The sequence below is a fragment of the Sparus aurata genome, chromosome 13, assembly GCF_900880675.1.
Source record: "Sparus aurata chromosome 13, fSpaAur1.1, whole genome shotgun sequence".
Classification (NCBI taxonomy): Eukaryota; Metazoa; Chordata; class Actinopteri; order Spariformes; family Sparidae; genus Sparus; species Sparus aurata.
This window is the reverse complement of record NC_044199.1, coordinates 3,481,452-3,503,704: the sequence shown is the minus strand read 5'-3', so window position 1 is coordinate 3,503,704 and position 22,253 is coordinate 3,481,452. Positions and strand designations below refer to the sequence as shown.

The following is a 22,253-nucleotide window of genomic DNA, read 5'->3' as shown; positions in this document are numbered from 1 at the left end:
CGAGGTTGGAAAGTGTGACGAGCTACGTGTTACCAAGGTTACAAAGTGCATGCTAGTGTTATGCTAGTGATTTGCTGTGAGCCTCATGTTCTATATGTCATCCCTGGACTTTGAATGTTACTCCATGAGTGACCATGTCGCGGAACACCGCAAACAACAGAAAGGTTACATTTATTTATTTTTAAATTATTTAGTATTTAGTTTTAGTATTTTCCAGGCAGGCCTCATGAACAGGGCTAACATTAGCTAGCTACATGCGCGGCACAAATAATGTGCACAAAATCTTTTTTTTATTTATTTATTTTTTTACTTTTTATATAAAAATAATAACTGTTATTGTTACTTTTGGCAGTAGTAGCTGCTACTGTTAGCATCCTGCACTAAGTCACATAACTGAGCTAGCTAGTTAGCTTATACAGGGTGATATCAGCCTGTGTGGCTCCGGTCCGCTGCACCGTCTTCTACTTAAATCCAAGTCACAGAGCGGCCAGACTGAGCGGACTGAACCCACACACACACATGCACACAGACACACAGACAGACACACAACATATGCCTCGGCACATTTTATTAGCTCTTGTATAGCTCGCTCTTGGCATCACCGACTACGAGAGTTAACCCGTTTTCTGCCTCTGGTCTGGGGACAGTTGGAGAAGCCGGCGGTGTCATGGAGCACATGTCGTCTCCCGTCAGGTTCCGCAGCAGTAACGTTAAGAGAGGGACAGGTGAGACTTTAACACTGAACTACAGCACTTAAACACACCTAGGTTGCATCAGCGATATATTTAAATACTAGTTTATGCTTTTAATAATGCTCAGACGATAGAAAAAGCACTGAAGCTAGAAGATTCCTGCAGTGGTTTATTTCTATTCTTTCTATTCTTCTTATTTTTGTACCTTGCTGTGTTTCTGTTACTTCACTGTTATTAGATCTGTCAGTATAGACCTCCTGCACATATGTGTGATTTTAGACATCATCTAGTGTCATTTAATCTCGTTTAAACGTGCTGCTTTTATTTTAAAGTTGTGTTTACTGACATCAAGAGGATGAGCTACCTATTCATAGACCAATAATACCATAAAGCATTAGAAGACAATAGCATCATAATGTTCTGTTCTCATCATTCAGCTTATTCAACACGTCTTTCTGTATTTATATTGACTTTTCTTTTTACAAACTGTACATTTTCTAACATATTTAAATATATTCTTCGCCTCTGCTCAAAAACTGCAGCTTTCTCAGAAAAGGAGGTATGTTAGTTTGTAGACTAGTCCTTAATGATAGTGTTTATATCTTGTTTGTTTGTAAGTGTGTGTGTGTGTGTGTGTGTGTTTAAGAGTTAAGTCTCTAACCCCCTCCTGTCAGGTCATTAGAAGCTGGGTTAAGCCTGCTGCAAAGCTTTGTGGGTAATGAGAGCTGACAGGTTAGCGGGACGCCAGATGAACCCCGATCAAGCCGGCAGCCCTGTGTGGGCCGTGTTGTTCTGCTGTCTTTAGTCCAGGTCAACAGGACAGAGTGAGACCGGATACCAGCGTGTCTCCTGTGAAGCTCAGCTGCTGACTGATGAAAACTATGACTTCAGTCTAGTTAGTATATCTACTGTGACCCTGGTGTTTACTACCCACCGACCGCAGGCTGTCTATTGTTTGTGCCCCCGCCCTGCCTGGACAGATGGATGAAGGCCTCTGTAATGGTGTAATGGGATCACAGGAGTTCAGGGCTAATAAGTGAAGAAAGGGTGAAGTCAGCCACTACAACAAAAGGCAAAGAAGACGCATTGTGTCATGTGCTCAGAGAGAGAATGGCACCTGTACACCTGTAGTGTTGATGTCCAGTATAATTATACTTTCACGGGTAAAAAATATGATATCTCTAACAGCCTCATGATGTTGGAAAGGAATAGAATTAAAGTGGAATTGCTGGCATCGTGAAGTTTTAGTGCCCCGCTTGGAATAATAATCCTTTGTAATGTGCTCATAAACATGCTTACTGGTTTCCCCTTATCAAAGGTGGGGTGAGCGATTCTTGAGAAAAATAGTTGATTGTCTTATTCCCACTCTGAGAAATAGCAATACTTTGGGTTTGTGGCCTGATCCGAGCCACTATTGTCTATTGTATAGTCTCACGTCCGACCTGGGAACGATCAAATATTTTTTTTCTTCCCAGGATTGCTCGCCCCACCTTTAACTGCCCATTTTAGGTTTTTCCTGCTCTTGTTTGTTCTCTGTCTGTCCCTTCATTTAGACTCCACATTGTAGTCAGTAGTGATGTACAAACTGCAGCAATATTGTGTTGCCACTGCACAGTTCCTTGCGCCAATTTCTCTCCCTTGTGTCACCTGACTACAAGCCTGAAAGTACATTGTACTGCATTTCAGGTCAAATCTCTTACTAGTTAAAGCTTGTTCATCTTCAGCTGATCAAATGAAAGAAGTTTGAAAAAGCATAATCAAAGTTTTCAACATTAATGCGATAAAAACATTTTTTTGTCTTGCTTACATTTTAAATAAACTTGCTGTTTCATCATTTTATTACTCTTAAATGTCAATCTTCAAATATTCATCTTATTGCGTCATCAGTTTACCAAGCAGTTTAATAAACAGCATTGACACATTATTTCCTTTTTAGATTTGATTAAAGGTGAGTTATACTTGTGAGACTTTCTGATAAAGCGTATAAAGCTCTGCTGCCTCCTGTCGCAGTTTTCCAGTCTGTCCATTGAAGACCAGGAGGACACTCAGTTTCCTTTTGCCATGAGGGATCTGCCTCCCGTCTCTCAGCCTGGAGACCAGCATCAGACGCCAGGCCACCAGGCATCGGTCACCCGTGAGGCAGGAGGAACAGCACCCAACGGGAGACTCCCGAGCCTCCCCGGGACTCCCACCCTGCCCCGCCCCGTCCCCTGCCACCCTGCGGACTCTCCGCCAGTCCCTCCAAGAGCACATCGCGTTAGACCGGATGCAGAGTTTTCGCCCATTCCGCTGAGGAGGCAGCTCGTCTCTCAGGTGTCTCTGGACTGTCCGCCCAGCCCGTCCTCGCGTCCACACAGCCCCTGGGGACGCTCTGACCCCTATGACTCTCCAGAGGTGTGTTTCTGTGTGCTTCTGTTCTTCTGTGATGAAGTTCTATGATGAATGGAGCAGTGGTGTATTTACTGTGATATTTGTGCATACTGTCTGCAGGATCAGGACAAGGAGTATGTGGGTTTTGCCACTTTGCCCAACCAGGTTCACAGAAAGACGGTGAAGAAAGGTTTCACGTTCACACTGATGGTGGCAGGTGAGTTGTCCTGTATGTCTGCCTGCTGGTAGACTTCTGCAGGTTTGATCAGGGCTGCTTTCATGACAAGAGTTTAAATAAATATCTTGTGACTATATGAGTTAAATAATTATAAGAAGTCCTGTAGTTTCACTGTCACAGTGCCTCTGTTTCTCTCTGTAGGGGAGTCTGGCCTCGGTAAATCAACGCTAGTCAACAGTTTGTTCCTCACTGACATCTACAAAGACAGGAAGGTTCCTAATGCACAAGGTGAGATTAGTGTTATTATTTTATGTATGCGGTCCATGGAGCTGTAAACAAGCTCTGTAGATTTATGGTCTCTGTGTAAAAAGTTGGTCCAACTTTCCGGCCTTGACATGTGTGTGTGCTGTTGAACATGTTTGTAGATTTAGTGACTTACACATGTATGTGTCCTCAGAACGGATCGATCAGACAGTGGACATCATCAAACACACAGTTGGCATTGAGGAGAAAGGGATCAAGTTAAGACTCACCATCATAGACACGCCAGGGTTCGGAGACGCCGTCAACAACACAGAATGGTGAGGTCATCAACATGCGCCTGCAAACTCAGACTAGTTGGACCCAGACAATTTTGGAGCATAGACCGGCTCCAAGGAATATGCTTTTATTTTGAAATAGCTCACGTTGTCAGTTCTCCTTAAGGGTTGTTTTTTCACTCAAGAGATTTTACGTGTTTGCAATAGCTGGAAGGAAATAGAAGACTACATCGACCAGCAGTTTGAGCAGTACTTCAGAGATGAGAGCGGGTTGAACAGGAGGAACATCCAGGACAACAGAGTCCACTGCTGCCTCTACTTCATCTCTCCGTTTGGCCATGGGTACGACCGACAACGCGCAAATACTGCACATGAAGATAAACTAGTGCAACGCTCTCTGTCCAGCCTTTCTGCATGTGTGTGCTCACACACACGTGTGTTTGTGTTCCTCTCCCGTCAGTCTTCGACCTCTGGATGTGGAGTTTATGAAGGCCCTGCATGAAAAAGTCAACATAGTTCCAGTATTGGCCAAAGCTGACAGCCTGACATATTCTGAGATCTGCAGAAAGAAAAGAAAGGTATGAGATCATAAACACACACACACACACACACACACACACCACTGTCGTGACACGAGTGAAGCCACATGTTCTTTTCTATATTTAGCTGTCAGGTATGAAATGTTCAGCAATTTGGCTTGTGTTACAATTGGCTAAAACGTTGTTGCTTCAATGTGTTGATGCATTCCAGATCAGAGAGCAGATCAAGCAGTTTGGGATTAACATCTACCAGTTTCCTGAGTGTGATTCAGACGAGGAGGAGGACTTTAAAAAGCAGGACCAGATACTCAAGGTGCTGCTTTTGACTTCTCCTTTTCTCGCTGGTGAATTTTTGCTGCCTCGTCCGCATTCACACTGACATCGCTGTTGTTTTTTTCTTCTCTCTGCAGGACAGCATCCCGTTTGCAGTAATTGGGAGTAATGTTCAGGTGGAGAGTAAAGGGCGCAGGTGCAGGGGTCGCGCCTATCCCTGGGGTGTGGTGGAAGGTAGCACGCACAAACCATTTTTATTTTAATTTCACTTTGTTTTTACAAACGCTTTTACTGTGGAATGTTTCACTTGGCTGGTGTATGTAAACTTTCATGTGTGGTTTTGGTTCACTTTGTCATTGCGCTGGTCAGTGGAGGACCCGGCTCACTCTGACTTCCTGCTGCTGAGGAACATGCTGGTGAGGACGCACATGCAGGACCTGAAGGACGTGACCCAGGAGACGCACTATGAAAACTACAGGGCCGAGTGCATCCAGAACATGAGGCGCATGAATTTGAGGAAACACAGGTGGGTGGAGGCAGGATGTGGTTTGATTGATAAATTGAACACACCTAACCTCTTACAGTCTCGCTGAGGCGGATGCTCACACTTCTTCTTCCTTCTTGAGTTTTAGTTTGCTTGAGAAGCATCAAGATGTGAACGAAGCAGATTTTCCTCTGCCGCTGGCCGCCGTTGACACAGAGACGGAAATACTCATCATTGAGAAAGACAAAGAGGTACGTCTCTCTTTCTGCCTCGCTCATTTAGTCGTTCGGTTAACGAGGTCCTCACCAGTTCTATCGTCTGTCCCGCTCTGTAGCTGAGGAGAATGCAGGAGGTGCTGGAGAGGGTTCAGGGGCAGATGCAGCAGAGCCAGAAAGCTGCTGCCGATTCTCCCGTAATCCCCCCAAGAGAGGAGGTCAACAAGGAGCGGCCAGGAACACAAAGGAGGCCCTGTTTATGAAGCTTGAATAAAAAGGAAATCAGCCATAGTGCATAAAAGCCCTTGTTTGATTGCTGGACAACTTAAAGTGAGAGAGGCTGGACTCATTGTGTATCTGCACAGAGAGGCGTGTGACGGGTAAACTATAAATTTACTGTCTAATCAATTGATCGATCTTTATTTGAAGAGCGCCAACTCACAACATAGGTTATCACCTGACACTTAACAATAGGAGCATTCTCTTTAATTGATCTACCGTATTTACAGAGACCCAACATTTCCTGTACGAACAAGCGCTTGGTGACAGTGGTGAGAGAAAAAAAAAAACTGCCTTTTAACTGGCTAAAAACCTCAAGCAGAACCAAACTCGGTGGTCGGTGGCCATCTGCCTCGACCGGGTGGGTTGAGAGAGCGAGAGTTAATAATAACGATGGTGATGACAATGTGAGTCACGCAGGACCCCAACAGCAGGGCGGACCACAAACCCAAGTTAGTCACACGCATTAAAGAGACATGAATGTGTACAGCTAGAAAGGAAGAGAGAGGAGCTAAGTGCATCATGTCAAGTCCCCCCCAGGCAGTTAAAGTCAAGGAACTTAAAAAAGAAGCAAGGGTCATTGTGTCACCAAATCTTGCTTTGGGGCCGGAATGTCGTGTTGGTGAACTGAAGTCATTTGGAGATGCACGGAGAAACACACCACACATCACTCTGACGTATCTACATCGTATGACTGCTGATGAAGAAACGCCTCCAGAAAATGAAAAACACACTTCAGAGTCCGTAAGCGACTGATTTTGTGATGGACACGTTGTTCTTTTCTTTCAGTTTGTGTATGAAAGGCTCCTGTGCGGCCTCAACAGCGGAAATCAGGACTTGCCATGTTTGATCACCATATTTTCAGCCCTGTAAGTCATTTTGGAGGGAAAACTGTGGTGAACCTTTCCTGGAGGCGTTTCTTTATCAGAAGTCATATGATGTCGATACGTCAGGGTGAAGTGTGTCTCCCATTGACTTCAATACAACTGTCACCACAGTCTGCCGCCAAAGTTGTCTTGGTCTAAGCTGATGGCAGAATATCTCAGAACCTCTAATCTGGACTTTAGACTCTAGAACCACCGGTAACCCTGCATCATGGGAGCACTATGACGTCGTTGCCTGGCCTTTCAAAGCTTTGTATGAGAGGAGGAGGATTTTAAATTCTATTCTTCACAGGAGGCCAGTGCAGAGAGGCTAATATGGGAGAAATCAGATCTCTAATTTGTCGGCATTCTGGAGCAGCTGGAGAGTCTTTAGAGATTTACCTGGCGACCTGATCAAAGTACAAGGTGACGTGTTCTGGTCTTGAGCCTTCAGTGTTGCGTTCACACCGGCTCACAGTCAGGTGGACGGAGGAGCTCTGCTGCTATAATGAATTACTTATATTCCATTTGTCTTATTGATGTGTTCCAGGACGTCTTGATGAATAAATAACCTTCATAGTGATGTAACACTGCCATCTAGGGGTCGTTGTAGTGATGCTGACTGTTTCTTTTTTAAACGTGAACTTTATTTTTTATGTTACATTACTTGTGAGTGGGATGTTTTTCTCTTGTTTTGTATTTTTAATCTCTTCATTTCGCTGTTTTTCGTAAGAACCGAACGCATCAATAAAAAAAAAGCTTTCTCACTTCACTTCATGTCTGCGTTCATATTTTTACAGACAGGCAATAAACACAGGAGCACGGTATGTTGTAAATGTAATAAGATTTATTAAGAATCTTTATTATTTCATCAGCATAATTCTTCATCATTAATATGTTGTATCCATTATCATCATTGTTATCTTAAACAGTGGACAGTTAGATCTAAAAGGCAGCCCAAAGTGTACAGGCGATATATAACTTAAAACTTTCTCCATAGGGAAAACATGTTTTTATATTCATATATAATATCAATGTAGCATGAGGTCCAAGATCCTGCCTGCGTTATACAGTATTGTACATGGTCCCAGAAAATACAACGGAAAAAAAAACAAAAACCTTTAAAACAAAAAGAAACTAAAAAAAAAGGGCAATCTACATGCAAAACGAAACCAAAAAAAAAAAAAAAAGGAAACAAGCATTTTTAAAATTTGAAGAGATACATACACTCATATGCCAAAACGTGCATACCATCACAAGTTCACAAAACTTCCATACGTACATACAAATATTACAAAACTCAAATTGAATATTAGACATTATTGTGTTATCAAGAGCAACAACTTTTTTTGTTTTTCGGTTTTTTTTCTTTAAACATTTTTTTTTCCACTCCGTGTCTCAGTCCATGTCACAAAATGGAAAATTTAAAAACATAAAAAAACAAAACAAACAAAAACAAAACAATGAGGACAGTAAATCTTTGTCTCTTCCATTCTTTCAACGTGTCCGTGTTTTGCCAGAGTTGTCACAGTGTTCAGGAAAACTGAGTATAGGCACACACGATAGCACCCAAGCAGGCTCATACCATAAATCACCTCTGTGTAAAAAAATAGCTTGCTTGCTACACACACACACACACACACACACACACAATCATCATACACACATCATGCACAGGGCAAACTCTATAACCAAAACAACAGAGCCATGCTACGGGTACAGTAGGATTAACTATAGTACAGAATATAAAACATATTGAAGACAGTCACGAACACAGACGAGACGGACAGAAACAGCAGAGGAGGCGCGACGGTGGCGACGCATACAGGCGCCGACGGGAGGTTTAATGCGACACGTATAGGCTGGCAAGAAGGCGGTGAGGCCGTGAACGTTTTGAGTATGTGCACATAAACACACACACACACACACACACACACACACACACAGAGAAAAGTGGGCGTCACAACAGCTACCATTCTGGAACTCCAAATTACTGTCAAATTATTCTTCACAAAGCTGCAATAACGTGTTTTCAGTATTCTTTTTGTTGTTGTTGTGCTATTTCAAGACCGGTCAGTGAGAAAGAAGTTTGTCTCTGTCCGACAAAAAGAAACCTTAACTCAAGCTTTCACCCTCGTCTCACAATCTTCTCAGCAGCTGGAGTTTGTCACGCGACAACAGCTCCTCGCTGCGTACAATACCACGCCGTACGAAACCTGAGTCGGGATTATTTCTCTTTGTAGGATCTGCAACGATTAGTCGATCAAAAAGCAAGTCAGCTGCAAACTATTTGGATTATTTGTTTCAGTCATTTTTTTAGCAAACATTTTCTGGTTCCAGCTTTTGAAACGTGCAGATTTGCTGCTTTTCCTTTCCTGTTTATGATCGTGAATGAAGAGTCTTTGGATGTTATACTGCTTACTATTGGATGATGTCACTTTCACAAACAGCGACGAGGATTTTTGCATTTATTAATTAATCAAATTACTCTGAAAACAACTGCTTACGTTAAAGATTTTGTTTGTCAAACTGCTGTTTAAACTGTATTTTGCCCCAAAGTGTTGCGAGAGCATCGTCAGCATGAGGTCTGTGATGAAGCAGCAGAGGGAGCTGTTGCATTACAGTGAACAGGATGAAAACCTGCATCGCTCCACAGGTGTGAGAGGGGAAACTCGCTCATGACAAGAGGAAACCTGTCACTGAATGTTTTGAGAGCAGTTGGCGGTGGTTGTACAGGCAGGCATTCAGGCATCTGACATACGCAGACCACTTTTCTGTGCAGATCCTTATTAAAAACATGATTCGTTTCTCTGCTGATGTCTCAACAGTTTAATCAGGACTCGATGGGGCGGAAAACATTTGATTGTAGCCGACGAGAAAAAACGTGTTAAAAGCCAAACGCAATGCAAATACAAACACTGCTGGGAGTTTTAAAAAGATTCTGGCTGGTTTCCTGAGCTTTTTTTTTTTCTTCTTTTTTTTTAAAAATACAAAAATCACCAGTTGATGCCAAAACTTGGCAGGAACTGTTTTTCTCAAACGACACATTTTAGTAACTCTGATTTCTCACTGTGAATAATCTCATATTTAAATCTGTATTTATTGTTTCTAAGCCTGATCTCTGGGCAATAATCAGCAGGCTGAAGGTCGGGTTGTGTTCTCCACGTCATCTAACCGAGACGTTCTTTAATCATCCTTTTTGTCTTAAGTGCAGGTTTGATCCAGTTTCATTATGACACATCCTTTTTTTTTTTTTTCTTAATCCATTTGTAAGGTGTTTGGTGCAGTGCAGTGATAAGGGACCTTCATTTGGAAGGAAGCTGGGGAGGGCTGAACAGTCACGTCATGTGATGGGATCACAGTGCAAAATCAAATGAAACGGAAACTGGAAAGCGATAAATTGGGAACGTCGTGCCTTCCTGAACTGCACGGTCTCCTTCGCACCCTGTCAAAGTCCTGTCCTGTGTGTCGTTAACTCAGACTGAGCTGCCTCCTCCTGCTCTCAAACTAATCAGTGACGTTACTCCACCACAATGTCCCACGTGACATCATGAATATATGACTACAAAACGGGCACGCACTCTGTGACCATACGACCGGACGACAAACAACTCTCTCTCGTGTGTTTTCTCTTAGTGGGTGAATGAAAAGTTAAGGTAAGTCCTTGATGCCTGAGTGTGAACTGAGCTTATTATGTTAGTGCTTCTGGTTGTAGAGGGAGGAGAGAAGGAAGGAAGAGAGGAAGGAGAGAAGAAGGCAAGGAAGGAAGGTATAACAGAGGTCTTTCTTTGCAGCGCAGACAAATGTCACAGTCGTTATTTTCACGAACAATGGGCCGACCCACTCACTCTGCTCTCCTGTTCTTGTTCACAAACTAACATAGCCGTGACCAAAATATCTCTGGAGATATTCATCACATTGTCCAAAAACAGTTTATGTTTTTTATGTAAATTTTCATGTGTCCGTCTCTCAGAGATACTCTGCTATTGATTATAGATCGGAGGGTCAAGTTCTGAATCATTCGCTCCCTCTCAGCTGTTTTTTGCTCTTTCAGGCCAGTTTGAGCGTGCTGACAGGGAAGGTTGGGACAGTAACCATGGTGACAGGGTTGAGGACGGCAGCCTGTCCAACCAGCTGCGGGTGTGGGGCCAGCACCGCCGTGGGCTTGCCTATCGACGGGCTCCCCTGGCTGATCACAGCTGCGCTGTTTACCTGGGCTCCGTTAGTGTTAGCTTGAGGATTGGCCTGGACGTGTGGCAGGGTGTGATGGGTGAAGGTGTGGGTGATGTGGCCCACCATGGTGGGCTGGGAGACAGACACCCCCTGGGGGTAGAGGGTCGGCAGGTGGGACTGCAGCGGACCTCCCAGGTGAGCCACCGGGTGGACGGTGATGTGTCCGATGGGCTGGGCGGCTATCTGCTGGTGAGTGGCGGTGGCAGCTGGAGCCGCCGCAATTGGCTGGGGGGTGGAGGAGGTGGGGCCAGGCGACGGGGCGATGTGTGTCAGATGCTTATGATTGGCAGGCAGGCCGTGGTTGACAGCCTGGATGACCGACGGGTGGGAGACGGCGGCGTGAGCGATGACAGTCGGCTGGACCTGCACAGCAGGAGGATGAACTGGCATCGGAGGGGGCGGACAAGGCGCCGGAGCCGGAGCAATGGCTTGAGGGGGAGGGGGAGCCGAGGGGGAGGGGGAAGTCAGGACACCAGACAGAGGCAGGGCCGCGTGCTGGATTGACAGGTGAGAGGGGAGGAGCTGCTGGGCTTGTATGATGGGAGGTGTTGGTTTCGGGAGGGAGGCGGGAGCAGGAAGTGGAGCTGGATCGTCATCGTCAATATCCTGCTCAAAGTTGTCTTCTCCTTCTGTGGAGCGGAGAGGAAACTGTTAGTCATGATGGAACAGTGCCATGTTTATGTGCTCTGTCTGGGAACTATCACTAAGTGAAAGTAAACCAACCCCAAAAGATGCGCTTGGTTCAGTTTGTCATTTGCTTAGCGACAATAAAACATGGAAGATGTCTTTTTTCTATCATCCGTGAGATGAGTGGACAACATTGGTCTCTTGCCCTGGTTTGTGTTCATGAATGTTAACATACAAACAAAGTCCACGGAGTGTTAATAAAAAACCTTTATCTGCTGTACTAGCTTCTCGTGAGTAGCTCTGTACAGAGTGCCAGGTATGCAGGTGATGTATATATAAAATGTGTGCTGGAGAGTCGTTGAATCTCATCTCTGTACCTGAGGCGGTGGACGTGGACGCCTGGTCGTCCTCCGGCTGGATGGTCTGTCGGAGGACTCGATCGATCTCGATGACATCCATGCACTGGCTGAGCTCGTTCTTCAGCTCGGCCAGCCGCTGCTGCGTGGCGATCTTCTCTCTGGCCAAACGCTCCATCTCGTGCTCGTACTCCTTCTCCTTCCTCTTCAGAGTCTTGTGGGGGAGACACAGACAGGAGAGTAGATGAGGATATCTGGTACATGTAGAAATACTTCACTAACAGTCTGGAAGAAGTGTTGAGTTTGCATTAATACTTAACAGCAGCGAGATCATTTTAATAGGGCAGCTCATAAAACAGGGAGACGGGCCAATAATCTAATCAATAATCAATCCAATGTTCAATCTATGACACTAGAATTAGTTTTAAACATCTACTGTGCAAAAAGCTGACAACAGAAAAAAGATTTCAGACCAGCTTTCTCTTTCTGGGCAGTCTTGGCCACATTTCCCCTTGCTTGCGAAATCCTGAAACACAACGTTCTCCAGCAGGAAGGCGAGCATGCAAATCCAAGCAAGTTCACACTGCTTTTGTCTGGATCATCTACCGAAGCTCCTCCTATTTTACTGGAAGGCAGGAAGGCTTCTTTTTTCTTTTGTAAGAGAAAGGGATCAGACTGGGAGTTTTACTGACACCTATTACTTAAAGTTCATCGTCGTCTCAAAAGTTCTGATGTCAGAGGATTACTGCAGCGTAACAATTAGACACGTTTGGCTGATGATCCAAAGCATTCACTCACAGCACGGCACTGAATGTGTTTGTGGTTAAACAAATGACACGAGGGAAGAGCAGCAGGAGGCACGAAGAGAGAGAAAGCGTAAGAAAAGAAAAGATCCAGAGAGACCGGGCACAGTTTTTTCCAGCCTTCACCAGCCCGTCTCCGTGACCCAGTTTCTGTGCGGGTCAGCTGATGCGCGAACACCAAATAGTACGACGGGCTAAGGACATTACCAGAGATTACAAGGGAAGAATGAGGAAGAGGGGGGGAGGAAGGAAAAAGATGGTGACGTGGGAAAAGAATCGGGCCGCAGGATTAAGTCGGTAAACAGAAACCAGCCACAAAGCGGTCATTTTTTGCTGGTAGATTTTGTGACATCTCTGGAAACTCAATCAAATAGTCAACATCATGTTTTGGGGACATAAACACAAGATCCTGTTTACTCTCTGCAGACGTGCGGCAGCCTCACACACATGCCCACGTTTCCTCAGCGCTCCCGTCCTAATTTCTCAGCCGTCTTTGCTCCAACAGCCTCGAGCTCAAACCTGCTGAACTCCCGCAATCTTACAACAGCCTGGCATTTCTCCTTTCACACCCTCCCCTCCTCCCATAATTGTAGGGGCAGGTTTAAGGGATCGTATGTGAGAAGCAGGTGGTTTTGGAAATTACAGCAAATCCGCTCAAGCATTTTCCAACAAATTACGTCATAATAGTCTTAACATCTGACAACAGATTTGAACATATCCGCAGTTTGGCTTTTGTCCTGGCCGCTCAGAGTCCTTCCTGCTCCGCGTCACACTCCTCCGCATTTGTTTGTGCTGCCTTCACTGAAGCGTCCTTCCTGTAAACATGCCATGAGTAGGAATGCAAAGCCGCGTCCAAATTGCAAATGCTATTGCCATAATCATGTGCGACAAACTGAATTATATAACAAGTAGTTCAGATCAATTTGTGGACTAAATCAGAGATCGGGATGAAAACAAATCACCAGCCACAGTGAGCCTGTGTCACCTGTAGTTTGGCTATTATTATAGTAACTTTTATAGAATAATTATGAACTTTTGCAAAGCTCTCCAACATACTTATTAAGTGAATTAGTTCAATTTTATTACGAATATAATTTATGGTGCAGCTCAATTGCTGTTTGACTGCCTCATTAAAGCATGTGTGGGCCTCCCTTGTGTTTAGCAAGTCAGAAAGAAATCATATTTGACATTTTCAAACATTTCTTTTATTCTCATGTAATATTCAGCTTCAATCAGTAAAATTACATTAGATAAAAAATGCACTTTGCACTTTTTAACACACAAAGTAGCTCGTTGAAATGTTTGGATCAACCAGAAACTATTCAGCCTTGTTTACATGCATCCTCATCAGCTGAGCCGGCTAACAGGGAGCACAGCTGCTTTCAAACCGAGGCTACAAATGACGGGAAAGGAAGCTCTCTCATCTCATATTGCCAAAAAAACACAACAGAGCATAAAATGAAGCGATACATCTTTTTGAGTTCGTATCTTTTTTGTTTAAATATATATTTTTGGGGCCTTTTCATGTCTTCATTTGATGGGACAGCTTAGAGATGTGACAGGAAATGGGATGAGAGAGCAGAGATGATGCGCAGGAAAAGGTCCACGGGCCAGAAACAAACCCTGCTGCGAGAACACAGCCTCAGTACACGCTCGCTCCACCTACTGAGCCAACAGGACATCCCAAAACAATCCATCTTCTACTGACACACAGTATGCATCGCCACGTCACAGTCTACCATCTCATCTATTGTGTGTTTGTCGCACATTTGCTGCACATTCAGTGAATACACTCAGTTGACAACACTTCATTACAAAGCATGACACTACTGACACACATACGCAGACGGCAGATATTCTTTGAAACACACACACACACACACACACCACCACCTAGCTGAAGCCAGCCACAGAGGAACTACAGCTGCCTGTGTGTGTGTGTGTGTGTGTGTGTGTGTGTGTGTGTGTGTGTGTGTGTGTGTGCGCCTGTGCACAAATGAACATCATTTCAAGGTCCTCGCCTACAAACCCAGACACCATTAGGCCTGCAGCAAATCACCAAGGAAACAGCTGTCACCCATAGCAGTTTCCTTGGCAACCTCATCCGGGAGGATTTGGCTGCTTTGTAAAAAAAAAAAAAAAAACATAAGGAGCGATCTAATTGGGTGAAGCATCGGGGTAATTACATGGAAGGAGTGATGTGACTGGACGTTTGCCAGTCTGGTGCATCAGATCACTCCCAACCCCGCCCCCTCCTCCTCCTCCTCCTCCTCCTTCTCGACACTCCTTCTCCTTCCACTCCCCCATCCATCGCTCCCTCGACACCCTTCCCCCCTTCTCCTCCTCAGCTTCATGTACACCTCCGTTATCCTTCCTCTTTCAACACGTCCCCTCTAATAAAAAGAGGCGAAAATGACTCAGGTGTGCTGTTATTTTTGTCCTGACAGGTGTCTCTGCTCCAAACACACATGCATCCGTGTTGATGAGTGATCTTCACATGGTTGATATGAGGACAACTAACGTCTGTTAGCACTGCATGGAAACGCTTTGAGTCCTGAGGGCTCACATTGGTGCTGCATCATCCATGACCGTTGACAAAAAGACCAATAAAAGCAAGATCTGATTGTTTGGTCACACTCGTACACACTCCCTCATGCAGACAATCACGGAGGAAAGGACCGACTACAGCGCCCTGACCACCTGCCGCCCGTTGCTATGGTGACCAAGTGGTTCGAAACAGCAGGGACGAGAGGGACAGAGATCAAGACAAGAGACAGCCGCGGGATAAAAGACCCAATAAAATCTGATAAAACTGATGTAAATCTGCACCTTTCTCCCACAGTTATAAACCCCGCTGCACTCTCGCTCCGCTGCTGCTGCACACTGTGTCTGCAATCTAACGCTGCAGAGCAAATCGGAGTGGGCGAGCTCCGGTGACGTCACCAGGCTTGCGCTAGCCATGTGCTCAGATCTCACATGGCTCTCGGAGAGGGAGCGAGACTGAGGTTTAAATGAGGAGAGGCACCGCGAGAGGAGAGGAGAAAAGAGAGAAGGGGGGGGGGCGAGTCACTCATCTACAACAAAAACCTGCCGGGTGTATGACAGATCAGACGAGAGGGAGCGCGGAGAAACACACTCAGCTTTCATTTCTGCTGTTAATCTTACATTTACGAAGCAAATAAAGGAAAATCTTTTGGTTTTACAATCAAGCAACTGATTATTCTGCTGATTCCATTTTTATATTTATTGTTGTATTCAATGTTTACTGGAGCAAAAAGATCATGATCGTGATGCACATACATTGTTTAGTCTATAAAATGTAGAATAAATGCTCTTGATAATTTCCCAGAGATTACAGGAACATCAGAAACTGCCTGCTGTGTCCGACGACAAACACAAAATCTGTGCACATTTTTGCTCAATTAATTGTCTAATTTCCAGCCGACAAACCAACTAACACTCACAGCTCCAACCATCATATGTCGGCTGTTGGGATGTGTTTTCACGTCTGATGAACAGAAACATCAGTCCGCTGCACATTCACTTCTTAAACTTTCCTCATCTCGGCTCTGCCTCGTATCAAACCAATCAGCATCTCCATCACAGATCGTCTCACATCCTTCTGATGTTTGCTCCCTGCAGGCCGGCTCAACGTCATGCAGCCAGTCTCGTTATGAACAAGCTCTTCCCTCTCATGGCCTAATTTAGCTTCTTCCACTCACTCCCCTTTTACATATTCCATTGAACTCAATATCATGAATCCTCTCCTACGCAACAACAGAAAAAAAAGGAGCCGCTGCATCTTGCTCCAGGCGGCGGTTCCTTCGTGCCACAGTGCAGAAATCCTCCCTCGTTTATCTCTGTAGACTAAAAACTCACGTCTCCAGGCTACACCAGTTCCCTCCTCCGCACCACCCGCAGCCGTGCAGTGTTAGGATCCAACACGACTACAACATGCTACAACTCTTTCCCCAAATAAATGTTACTCTCATCCTTTCCGGTGATTTAGTCCTCAGGAAAAACAGTTTCCTTTTCTGTTTCATAGTACATGACACACCGTGAAAACAGGATGGAGTTACACAACGTTTCTACCGGATAAGAATCTCACTGAAACACTGAAAAGTGCAAACTAACGTTCTTGAGAAAAGTAAATGAGTCATTACATTGTATAGACTCAGGACAACAGTGGATTTATTCACTGCTTTCTTATAGGCTGATTCAACCAGTATTTGGCAGACGCCATATCATAGTCACAAGAGACCAACCAGCACAGAACGGCTTACGGCCAACAATACAGGCATTGTTTATCAATCACACTGGACCGAGGCCTGTGCTGTTCCCCGGAGCAGAACCAATCAATTCAAGACCAGAGAAAGATGAAAACAATGCGATGAAAAACAAGTAGCGAGTAGTGTCCAAACTATTGTGTCACGCCGCACCGGTGTGTTAAAAACTGGAGGGAAAGCTGAGAAAATGTGTCGCAAGTGTACCTGTATGTAACGCAGCGCGCTACGGAGAACGCTGAGGTTGGAGGTTTTCTTCTCGTCAACATTTGGAACGTTCTTCTTCAGCGTCTCGAAACACTCTTTGAGGTGCGCTCGCCTGAAACAGAGAAATGAGACGGAGTCATTAGCCTGAGAAGATATTTGTTTGTTCATCAGTCGATTGTTTGCTTGAATGGTTCGCACAGTTGTTTTCATTAAAAGAGGCTCCATGACTCAAATGCTTGATGAAGATTTCATGGTTTTGTGTAGGGTGAGGAAAATCTTACCTCACTAACTAAATACACAAAAAAATGTGTTTATGTGTTGGTCAAGATCAGAAAACAGGCTTTTCTCCATAATTCCTGATGAATTAACACAAACTGACTGAAGAGAGTTTCACATTATTATCACCAACCTGTTCTTCTCCAGTTTATTATGCACCTCTCTGGTCCCCGCGCTGTAAACACACAACACATGATTAAATACAACCATACACACATCTACACTCTTATATCCACTTTAACACTCACTCACACACACACACAAACACTTGAACTGACCCTCCTGGTCTCCTCTTTCCTTCCATCCCCCTCATATCCTCCATCGTCACTCCATTAGGCCGTGGCTGGGACGTGGGCGGGGCTTGGTGGGGGACCAGTGCATGTTGAGAGCCGGAGCCATTAGTGCTGATGGAGGCGGGGTACTGAATCTGAACCTGAGGCTGTGATTGGCTAGGGTTTGCGCTAACCAGCTGCGGACTGGTTTCTACCTTCATCTGGGGGGCGCACAACAGGTGAGGAGAGGTCGGCTGCTGCTGCAGCTGTGGAGGGGAGGAAGCGTTCTTGGCTGGCGGGGAGCTGTTGAGCGACGTCGCCGCCGCAGCAATCTGCGCTGTAAGCGGGAGGGGCGGGACCGAGGGAGCCGCTGGGACAACTGGGACCATTGGGATGACAGCGATGGGGACCTGAGGAGGTGGGAGAGATGGGGGCGGAGGGGCGGGAGGCTGATGCGGCGGTTGACGGTGAGTGTCATCACTCCAGGTGATGTGGTTGGCTCTGACTGGCTGAGACAGAGATGTCACAAGTTCCACGCGCCTCGACTCTGCCTCCCTGTTGATTAGCTCCTTCTCTTTGCGCTGCTCCTCCTCTGTAGGAGGCAAGAAAAAGCAGATGCACAAAAGTGCGTGAGCAATGGAAAATAATACGAAGTAAGACAGGATGAGAAGTAATAGACAAACAGAAGAGTCGACCGCACAGCGAACGCAACCTGGTCTCCATTTAAGAAAAACTCATGACTCAGTTCCCAGGTGTGTCTCTCACACACACACACACGCACACACTTCCTGTTTGGAAATCATTAATTACTCATTAACCAACATCCAATAAATGACAAAGCTTCCTTCAGGGTATCTTTGCTGTTTCTTTGTTGTGCTATAGATCACTTCATCAGTGTTGATAGCAAAACATGTGCAAACACACACAAGGAATGATGTCATTGGGGAATCAGATCATGTGGATGGGGGTGGGGTGGGGAGGGGGGGGTTAACCACAGGAATTGTCTCTGTGTCTGTTTAATGACTGGGGAGAACACCCCTCTGTCTGCCCTGTGATTGGACCGCTCCGAGCATGCTTGTACCCGGGGCTACGTCAGGGCCGTCTGACCAGCAGCAGTGGACTGTTGTGGAGGATCCGCTCTGCTGCTACATCTGCAGTCGGCACAACGACAACATATGACTGAAGCATCCGCGTAGCACAAAAAGCAAAAGAACAAGCCTAAGATAGATTTTTTTAAATATCACATGGTAGGACGGGAATGTTCCCACGCTCATGGCACACACACACACACACACACACACACACACACACACACACACACACACACACACCCACACTTAATGATATGAGTGAGTAGTTGCTGCACAGCGTAGCAGGCAGACTCAAAGCGATGTGGAAAGCCCTCAGTTACCATAGAAACACGAACGTTAGAAGATCCCAGGGATTCCTCAAACTTGCACGAAACCGACACACAGCCCGACCAGCACATCTAGTATAGAAGCACACACGCCAACACGCCTGGTTACGAGTTAAGTAACACTTTATACTGCGTGTCACCATGAAACTGCAAACTCCCAATGACGCAATTTCCTCTCACCCAGGGGGCAAAAGTTCAACTCAGAGCCGCCCTGCACAGTTAAACCCTGCACTCATGATGATGTGTGCACAACAGATCTATCACACAGCACTTTTAGAAAACACATGTGCTTTTTAATTTTGGGGGGATTTGACAACATTCAAATTAGGAGACTATTAATAATGCGACCCCAGAGGAACACCATAAATCCTGAGGTCTATTTCCAAGTATTGGCTGCATTAATGAACAATAAAGTTGTTTTTGAATGAAAACAGACATATAACTTCCTGTTTTTGGGAGGATGGGATCTTATCATAGCATTTTCAGCTGAAGGAATAATTTCATTAACTGGCCAATTGACAAATAAACTGACTTGCAATTTGGATCACTGATTAATCATCTCACTGATTTGTCATATGTGGTTATAAGATCGCCACTGCAGTCGACATACTTCACTGTATTCATCAGTTGATTGAGAAAATAATCATTAGTTGTAGTCACAATAGTTTTGTGAAGGGCTGAAAAATATATCCACATTATATCTTTATTGTGAAATGCGATTATTTATTGTCTCAGACTTTCGGTATTGATATGATGTAAGTGTTGTCTTTTCCTGTTTTAATAGCTGCTTTACAACAAAGCGATCAAAGCGTTCCATATCTGTAACACTCGACTTTACTTCTGCACTGCTGATGATTATTTATCAAAAATCTCATTGTGTTCATATTCTGTGAAGCACCAACAGTCATCCCAACAATATTAGTGCAACATTGAGATTGAGGTGTTCGTGCAAAGAAATTGTGATATTAAATTTAGTGGCCCCGTCCTATAAATTATGATGCGCCTTTGAGACAACGCAGAAATTAGTCAGGGATGTTCAGACTTTGGTGCATATAAGCATGCGTATGAATACGCAATAATGAAGTGAAACACTGAAATATCCTCACATGCATTACTAATTTTGAGTGTATATTCAGCATTGTGATTAAGCTCTTTCACCCAGCGCTGACATGGTTCCAGATATTTCTGTCAACATGTTTGAACTCCAGTAAACTCGATCATTGATCTGGAAATCAGTCAGAGTGTCACACACCAGTCATGTGTTAATACACACTCACATTAACAAAACATCCCCTAAAATATCATCAGTATGATTTCAGCTCTAGTCTTAAAGATGCACTTAAAATGATGATTCTTATTCTTATTTTTGCATAAATTGAAACAAGTAAATAGCCGAGAGTGTGCTGCTGATATATGCCCATTTATATTTCCACCTTGTGTAGTACAATGTAATCCACACACACACACACACACACACACACACCATGCTCCAGATTGTCAAATGCACGCAAACGTAAATTACATAACTCCTGCATTGAGGGAGGCCGGGCCTGGTGGGGGTGAGCGGGGACGCTGCCCTACTTCCCCCCGCCTTCCTCCCTCTCTGACCCGCCACTGTCAGGAGTCTGAATGGGAAGGGCGGGGACGGCGGGTGCGTGCGTGTGAGCGCGTGTGTTTGTGTGCGCGTAGGTGTGTATCTAAGGGGAGGGGGGGGTTGGGTTGTGTGCACGTGGTCGTTGTGGGTGGATCCTAGCACGCGGTAGGGTAAGTATGCAGGGAGGGGGGGGGAGTGAGGGGGGGTTGATTTGTCTGACACGTCATCAGAGAGGGGAGAAACACAAAAAGCCCCCCCCCCTCCTCCCCCCTCACCACCCCCCGTCTGCTTCAGTCGAGCCTGTGATCTTTACGTTTATTGGCAACTGATCGGTTTTGAATCGATCGGAGGGGAAACACACACACACTCACACTCACACACACAAGTATCTCATGTGCTCGCGCGCGGATACACGAATGGGACGGGGTGAGCGCGTGAGGGCCCGCCCCAGTGTGTGTCATAAGATAGCTGAGCAATGTCAGGGTATTATGTAAAGAGCAGCCGAGGCTCGCCACCGCCCTGCCGGCGCTCGACGGGCACAAAACTGGGGCAAATCGATCCCGAAGACACGCTTCGATACGGAGATACGTGACGTGTTGGGCTGTAGTGAACATAAAACTGATTCTGGATCAGTTCATTGGGTGTAGTTTCGGTTCTTTTTTTTTTTTCTTCTAGATGAATATACTGCAGAAAATAAAAGTGCTCAGTGTGAAGCTCGCTGCTCCACAACACAGACTCGGTCCATTAATGAAGCAGGTTCTGACAGGGACTCCTCTGCATTGTCTCACACACACACACACACACACACACACACACGTACGTACAGCGACTCACTTCACTGTTGGAACACACACACACACACACACACGCCGAGAGCGCGCAAAGTAGTTCGCAAAACAACTTTGACCGTTTCCGCATTGGGGAAGACAAATGTGTGCAATGAATAACCACTCGGGGGGTTGCGGGCAGTTCTCAGTCACTTCGGTCGCTTTTTTTGGCATGAACCCAGAATGATTTACAAAAAAAAACTACAAACGCTTCCGTTCATCACAGGCGGGTCGGTTGAAAATGCAAAAACCCGACCGATGATAGTAACTACGGTGCCCGGAGAGGCAGTTTAGGATGTGGCACCGACTGTCTGGTGTCATGTATGTTCGGCTCACTGCACCAGTCCGCTGATGAACTTACCACGTGTGATCTGTTGTTGCTGGGCTTGCCATTCCAGATATCTGGCCGCCTCCAAAAGTGTATCGATGCTCATTGCGCGTAAACCCTCACGGCAGGCGACCCGGTGGCCCGGGACGGAAGGAGGAAAAAGACCGAGGGGGTAGGTAGTGTCCCGGTAGGAAGCGCCGTATGCACGGTTCACACTCGCGGGCCCGAGCTTTCCGTCCCTTGTGTTTCTCCTGAAAGCAAACGGGCGTTTTTTAATCCGACCGAACTGAAAGTAGATCCTCGCATACGTAAAAAATAGGATTGCAACAAGATGGCGATGAGAGCACGGGAATACACACAACAAGGCGAGTCGTGTTCTCGTCAAGGCCCGCCCCTCCCGGAGTCCCGCCCCGCCCTGTTACTACGGCCTCCGACAAAACCCGGCGGTCGCATCACTCCGTCCTCCTCCGCGCTCTCCAGCCACGAACCCTCCCAGCTCACAACATTAACATCGTACTTTCACTAAAACCTCCTCTGACGACCATGAGAGCAAAAGGTACTCGCGGTGTCGTCGCGTTTTTCTGCGCCAGTCACGAAA

General features: G+C 45.6%; 2 protein-coding genes across 5 annotated transcripts; one reads left to right on the top strand and one right to left on the bottom strand.

Annotated features, from left to right (window-relative positions):
• Nucleotides 1–6: 6 nt before the first annotated feature.
• Nucleotides 7–5,591, top strand: LOC115594052 (septin-5-like). Of its 4 annotated transcripts, none has more exons than XM_030437815.1 (13): nucleotides 7–164; nucleotides 648–725; nucleotides 2,703–3,086; nucleotides 3,183–3,279; nucleotides 3,442–3,528; nucleotides 3,698–3,821; nucleotides 3,987–4,121; nucleotides 4,240–4,357; nucleotides 4,530–4,631; nucleotides 4,729–4,825; nucleotides 4,961–5,117; nucleotides 5,218–5,326; nucleotides 5,410–5,591. In XM_030437815.1, exons 1-13 carry the CDS (start codon nucleotides 135–137, stop codon nucleotides 5,551–5,553), a joined length of 1,662 nt encoding a protein of 553 aa, XP_030293675.1. In that variant the 5' UTR covers nucleotides 7–134; the 3' UTR covers nucleotides 5,554–5,591. The 4 variants fall into 4 exon arrangements, with proteins under 4 accessions (XP_030293675.1, XP_030293674.1, XP_030293672.1 ...); XM_030437814.1 differs by having other exon boundaries at nucleotides 2,682–3,086; nucleotides 5,224–5,326; XM_030437812.1 differs by having other exon boundaries at nucleotides 2,682–3,086.
• A 1,668-nt stretch (nucleotides 5,592–7,259) lies between these two features.
• On the bottom strand, nucleotides 7,260–22,039 carry mntb (MAX network transcriptional repressor b). Its single transcript, XM_030437811.1, has 6 exons — nucleotides 21,689–22,039; nucleotides 17,496–18,081; nucleotides 17,351–17,392; nucleotides 16,942–17,053; nucleotides 11,670–11,862; nucleotides 7,260–11,294 (listed from the first exon to the last, which is right to left on the bottom strand). Exons 1-6 carry the CDS (start codon nucleotides 21,759–21,761, stop codon nucleotides 10,483–10,485), a joined length of 1,818 nt encoding a protein of 605 aa, XP_030293671.1. The 5' UTR covers nucleotides 21,762–22,039; the 3' UTR covers nucleotides 7,260–10,482.
• Nucleotides 22,040–22,253: the final 214 nt, after the last annotated feature.

What these genes read in the sequence shown, in the direction of transcription:
- LOC115594052 (XM_030437812.1), top strand. Translation starts at nt 135, where the DNA reads ATGTCGCGGAACACCGCAAACAACAGAAAG. An exon ending in TCTGCAGAAAGAAAAGAAAG is followed by an intron (nt 4,358 to 4,529) that starts GTATGAGATCAT and finishes GATGCATTCCAG; the next exon opens with ATCAGAGAGCAGATCAAGCA. An exon ending in TCCCTGGGGTGTGGTGGAAG is followed by an intron (nt 4,826 to 4,960) that starts GTAGCACGCACA and finishes TGCGCTGGTCAG; the next exon opens with TGGAGGACCCGGCTCACTCT.
- mntb (XM_030437811.1), bottom strand. Translation starts at nt 21,761, where the DNA reads ATGAGCATCGATACACTTTTGGAGGCGGCCAGATATCTGGAATGGCAA. An exon ending in GCAACAACAGATCACACGTG is followed by an intron (nt 18,082 to 21,688) that starts GTAAGTTCATCA and finishes TGCCTCCTACAG; the next exon opens with AGGAGGAGCAGCGCAAAGAG. An exon ending in GTCCACGTCCACCGCCTCAG is followed by an intron (nt 11,295 to 11,669) that starts GTACAGAGATGA and finishes TCCGCTCCACAG; the next exon opens with AAGGAGAAGACAACTTTGAG.